General features: G+C 31.9%; 1 protein-coding gene across 1 annotated transcript; it reads right to left on the reverse strand.

Annotated features, from left to right (window-relative positions):
- Positions 1-3,488: 3,488 nt before the first annotated feature.
- On the reverse strand, positions 3,489-5,010 carry LOC129296362 (uncharacterized). Its single transcript, XM_054934965.1, has 3 exons — positions 4,318-5,010; positions 3,727-3,847; positions 3,489-3,622 (listed from the first exon to the last, which is right to left on the reverse strand). Exons 1-3 carry the CDS (start codon positions 5,008-5,010, stop codon positions 3,489-3,491), a joined length of 948 nt encoding a protein of 315 aa, XP_054790940.1.
- Between the last annotated feature and the right edge of the window lie 1,519 nt (positions 5,011-6,529).

Consider the following 6,529-nt stretch of genomic DNA (forward strand, 5'->3'; position numbering starts at 1 on the left):
AGCTATTTGTTAACTTGAATTAATTAATCAATTTGTGTTTATAGATGCCCACGAGTGTGTTTTCTTTTGTCCTCATCTTTTTGTATATCATGATCTCTAAAGTGTTGGTAGTTTTATATCTATAGTCATGTATAGTATCATATACTTTCTTATTTCCATCGAAAAGAAAGTGGAAAAAAAGAAGAGGGCAATTTCTTTGTGTTCTAAGCTATGGACAAAAGTAACAGTAGTTTTTTAATTCTGAGTGAGATATGCTGCGACGGCGACGGCCTATGCCAGATAGGCAAAAACATTTTTCAATGTAGACTCCTTTAATAGTAAATTAAATAAAGATTTCCTTTTCTCAAGAATACGTGTAAATGTAAAGATTTAGAGACTCTGAACTATGGTCAATTACTGTCATGTGCCTATTTTGTCTTAACTGAATTCTTTTTATATATAATATTTGCAGCTTAATGGATTCGTTTGTCCCATTTGATGGCTTTTTTTCTTCACCTTCTAACTTGGAAGGTCTACTAAGTTGCTCGTATTATTGCATTCCCCATTGCCATCAATGTGGTGGTGAAAGGTTTTGACAAGATAGGATTGCCGCTTCAGAGGAAAAATATTCTGCTTCATCTACGTGGTTGTAAACTCCTGAGCCTAGCTCTGTAAGACCGATGAATACCTAGGTATACACTGTAGTAATCTTACATGTCAACTAAATTCAACTTAAAAATTTGAGATTTTTTATTTTTTCATTGACTGCAGTTATTTACCAACCCTAAATTCACCCAAGTATAGGCTATGCCATAGTTGTTAATTAGAGCCCAGCCCATTAGGTCAGTCCTTTTAAGTTTAAAAATATTTAGGGTTGGGCCGCTACTTTGGGGTATAAAATAATAAGCCAAAAAATAAAAGGACAAGCCTTTTTATATATTTTTTAAATTTTAATGTGAAATAAATAAACATTACATATAATTATACACCAAAAGAAAACCCTAGCCTTATTCGGTCATTCTCATTCCTTCTTACTTATCTATCAACCAACCAATTGACCAAGCACACAGCCTGCCACCTTCTTTTCCTCCATCCCTTACCCATCAAGACTTAGTTGATGATATTGGCAAAATCTAATTGTTATCTCGATTAATTTTATGATGTTGCTATTTTTATTAGAGTTAAATTTGGTTTTAAGTAGATTAACTTAAATTTATTTTTCTACACTTAATACTGTGTGTAATAATTTTTTTAAAAATCTTAAATATGTTTTTTTATATTTTTAAATTGAAAAATTAAAAAATAGGGCCTCGACCAACCCTTCAACCCTGTGGCCCTAAGTTAGACTTTGCACAATGAAACCTGAAATAAAACAAGACTTAAAAGAGCCAGTCCGCTTAAGCCTTAGTCTTTTAAGGGTTAGCCTTAACTTAATTGACAACTTTGGGCTATGCTTAGTAGCGAGAAGTTGAGCTAATTGAAGAACTTGAGTAACAATCTTCAAGTGGGGGTGACCCAATCGATGATGCCAGAGTATAAGTATGGTTTTTAAAGCTACAATGAAACATTCAACATAACCTAACATCACTGATATGATACATTCCAGTATGCTTAAGTCCATGTAAAGATAATCTTCTAATGGGCACCTTTTTAAAAATAAATTTTAGAAAAAATAACAAGAATAAATTTTAAATTTAAATCGTGCACCGGGGTAAATTTGGATAGTTAATTTATAAAAATTATTAAATTAAACTATTCAAATTAAACCTATATCATCTAAATTGATGGTAAAATAAATTTTTATAATCTATATTTTTTATTTTAATAAATATAAAATTAAAAATTTTAAATTTGGATAATCTATATGGTGGTTGAAGACCCTTATAATGGGAAAACTTGGGTGAAAGGATTTAGGGCTTTTTTGTTTATCATTTAAAAATAAGTAATTTCTAGATAATTTATAGATTTTATAAAAAGAGAATTATTTCTTAGAGGTTTTATAAAAAGAAGACATTATTTTATATGTGGTTACAATAATAAAAAAGTAATTATTATTTAGTTATTTTTAAATTTTATAATATTTTTCTTAATTTTTGTTTCATAAAAAGGATTTATTATTATATTATTTAAAAACTTTATGATATCTTTGTGTATTGTGCCACTTTAAAATAATTTATCTCATCTATCGCCTCTTTAAAATGATTTATAATAATAAAAAATATGCTATTTTTTGGATTTTTATTATTTTCAAAAATTTAAATAAACATTTTAATAACTCACAAAATAAATTTTTTTAAAAAAATTAATCATTTTTATGAAATAAACTAAAACAAACGGATCCTTAGTCATCTAATAAAGAAAATGGGCCTGGAGAGATATGAGATGAGCACGGGCATGCATAATTGTGGTCCAAAATTGCTGGGCCCATACAAAACCAAAAGCTTCGTCAGGCCCTCTATGCTTTCTTAAGAAGAGTAGCATAATATTTTTTAAAATTGATTTTGCAAATTCTTATTTTTTTTTTGGTCAGAGATTTTGCAAATTCTTCTCAAAATGGAAGCAAAAATTAAATTTGCAAAATAGAGTTTGAAAAAATAAATGAAATTTGAAAAAATTGAGAGTGTTTGGTTAGCCTTTGCAAAATAGATTTTCAGGAACTAATGACCTATTTAAATACTCATGTAGAATCAATTATAGGTCTAAAATTATGGTTTTGAAAAACTTTATCGAAATACTCTCAATTTATTCAAACCTCCATTTTCCTTCTAAAACTTCATTTGATGTAAGTTATTTTTTTTTCCATCTTATAATTAATTCTCAACGTTTGAACACTTTCCATCTTACCCATATTTATAATTGATGCTTAAAAGTTATCCTAACAGTTTCAATTATCAAAACTAATTTTAGAAAATATTATCAAAATATCATCATATTTTGTTAATTAATTTTTGCTAATTGAAATTCAAATACACCTAAAAATTGATTTAGATAAGTTTTTTAAAACCTGATTTAAAGAAGTATCCAAACATAACTGCTTGGTGGATAGCTGACTCATGGCATCACACTATAAGTCTATATAACTCTATTATCATTCATCGCCATTTAGTCCCTTACTATTACTCACGCCACTTCTACGCGCTTCCAAGTGTAGAATATGATAGCTGTGCCTTGGCTTTTCCCATTAACCCACTTATCATCAATGTTTATTAAAACGGACCGAACATTGAACCGGTCAAGACACTGGTTCACGGTTCAAACATTAGACCGAGGTCGAATCGAGGTCAGATCGTTTGTAATTAAATTAATATATTTTAAATATTATACATTAAAAATTATAGGAAATTATGATAAATTAAAGATAACTAACTACTAATAAAGTGATAATTTCTTCATACTTTAAAGTTTAAAGGCATACTTCAAAGTCATTCATGGCCATACACAACACAACACTATAGTCTAACATTATCATACAATCCAATGGTCCAAATTCAACTAAAAAACTACAACATTCAATTGCCATATAAATCTTTTAAATTAAACTCTCCAAAATCATGTTGTAGATCACAAACATCTCCTTCAACTCTTATAGCATTTGATGAATTCAAAATAGGAGATTGCAGAACATTGACATCTTCAACAACACCTAGACATATATTTGGCAAAAAAATAGTTAGCATTGACATATAAATAATGAATGAATAAACTATAAATCAAACAAAGCTTTAATGTAAAAAAAAGAGGAGCAACCTTCATTTTCCCTTAATTCAAGACTAGATCCAGAGGGACATGCATTTCCACCAAAAAAATCTTCATTTTGAATTTCCTCAATAGTGAAATCAGGATTTGGAGTTGGAACTTCTTCAGCTATCTAATACTCAAGTTTATCAATTGATTCATAATCAACAGGATCATAGCTCACCTTCTTCAATTTTGACCTTCTACATATATATTAAAAATCACAATTAAATCCCTAATCATTCAATTATTGAAGCCAAAGAGAGTTATTTCAAATTTGAGTAATGATTAATGATCACCTATTTAGCAAACGCAAGTTGTAATTAACAAACACAAGATTATTCAATCTTTCATGTTCTAGCCTATTTCTTTTTTTGGTATGAATTCTTTCAAATAGGCTCCAATTTCTTTCACATCCTGAAGAAGAAGAAGTTTGTCCCAAAATGCGAATTGCAAACTTTTGTAATATTGGAGCACTACCCCCAAAACATTGCCACCAGACATCTACATCAAATTCAAATAAATTAATAGTAGTTAATATTTAAAATTATAATAAAAGAAAAAAAGAGGAAGAAGCTAACCAGGTTGTATTTCATTTGCTACTTTATGAGCTTCTTCTCGACTAAAAGAGCCTTGGCGCTTGCGGTACATTTGCATCTCAGAAATCATGTCAGAATATTTATAGGTAGACTTGTATATTGAAAAATAGTCCAACATTGATTTTGTCACTCTACTCTTCTCTATAAATCCTTGATCATACAAGAATGCAAGATTTAAAAAGTAGGCTGCTGCATGCAAATCACACTTCAAATGCTTATCCCACCGAGCTTGAATTATGCTTGTGTAAGGTTTGTATTGTTCCTTCTTTCTACAAAAGAAATTTTTGATTGAATTCTTTACTCTCTGCATACCCTCATAAACATAACCCAAAGATAGTTTTTCATTAGCATCTACAATTCTTAGTAGCTTGATAAGAGGACCCACAAGACATACAATTTGATGGCAATCATCCCAAAACTTCTTGTCCAACACAATGTCACCAACTAGTTGCCCAGCTTTAGTCCTTGATAGTTTATTATCATGAAAGTGTTTATCTAAGACCAAGGCTTGCAAGTCATGCTTGTGCTCATGCAAACTTTTCAATGCAATAAAGGTAGTAGCAAACCTGGTCGCTCCTGGGCGTACAATTTCTGTCCAGCCATCTCTTCTCCTAAGCCATGAAAGAAAAGCCACATGATTGTACACAAAAATAGTAATTTTTGATGCCTTTGTTGCAAGGTCAGCTACATGGGGCATGCTTGCAATGTCCTTCAAAATAAGATTCAAACAGTGAGCAGCACAGGGTGACCAATATATATGATTATATTTTTCACGAATCAACCTGCCAGCAGCTACATAATTTTTTCTGCATTATCAGTCACAACATGCACTATATTTGTAGGACCGACCCACTAATAATTTCACAAAACAATTAAAAAAAATTCTTGGCATCCTTGACCATATGTGAAGCATCAACAGACTTTACAAAAACCAAGCTAACAGGAGAATAAACCAAAAATTTATTAATGTCCGTTGCCTTTTGTCGGTCCAGCCATAAGCCATGAGTGTGCAGCCACTTTCTTTCCAAGTGCTCGGTGGCTTTCAATAAGTAGTTGACACTCTTTCTCTATAATCAGTTAACAGGTCAACCCTTAACTCCTCAAATGAAGGACCTTTAAAACCTGGGCCAATTGCAACAATTGCATCTAAAGCAAGCAAAAAATATGGACAATTTACAGCATTAAATGAAATGCAATTCATATATAACCACTTTGCAATGGCTAATTTAGCTTTATACTGAGCTTCTTTAGATGACCACACACTCTTTAGCCCTGGTTGGGAGCCAGAAGTTGACCTTGGGGCAAAATAATTATCAACCCTGCTTTTTTTCTTTTTTTTATATAACAACACTGCTAGAACCTGCCTTCTTAGCTTGCTTACTTGGCTCTAGATTTGGAGCAATTACTTCACATTCTGAGTTATCAACAAACTCTTCAAGTATGTCTGGATCATTAAGCTTCGTCTTATTTGCCAATGACACTTCTTTAGAGATTGAACTATTCTATGGCGAACATCATGTGGAACCTTCTTACAAGAAATTATATTTCCTGAAACACCTGCAAGATGCTGCTTCATCCTATTGATCCCACCTCCTCTAAATGATGAGGAGCAATGAAGGCAAGTATACACACAGGTTCTTCCCTCTTTTTAAAAGCAAAATGCTCCCATGCAGGATCACTTTTCCCCCGAAGAGATGGTGTAGATGATACTTGAATCCCAGAGGCATCATTACTATTCGAACCAATAGCAATTTGTGGGGTGCTATTACTATTTGGAGTTGAGCCAGAGGAGTGTCAACAACAGGAGTAGGATCAGGATTATTAACTTGCACATTAGGCTCAGTGGCAAGAGTGGGAGGTTCTAAATCCATAAAAAACAACTAAGCTTAATCAAATATAATCAAAATTATTAAATCAGCAATCAGTAATCAGCACCAGACGTTCAGATTCACAACCAATTATTTCTTAAACTATCATTAATTAAGCTTTAAGAATAAGAGCTCTAACCTGTTAATGAAGATTGAAGATGGCAGAAGAGGCTGGAAATGGACTTGATCAGACTAGAAAATGCTGAAATGAGAGGTCAGTCGAGAGGCTCGAGACTAAAGAAAATGCGACGAACAGAAGAGAGGGAGGAACGCGAACAAGATGACTAGATGAGGCTCGCGAGGTTTACCGGACTGATTCTGCGGAAGCTAGAAATAGCAACCCAAAAA

This window comes from Prosopis cineraria, unplaced genomic scaffold (assembly GCF_029017545.1).
Source record: "Prosopis cineraria cultivar Desert tree isolate PC_DT_omini unplaced genomic scaffold, ASM2901754v1 PC314, whole genome shotgun sequence".
Lineage (NCBI taxonomy): Eukaryota > Viridiplantae > Streptophyta > Magnoliopsida > Fabales > Fabaceae > Prosopis > Prosopis cineraria.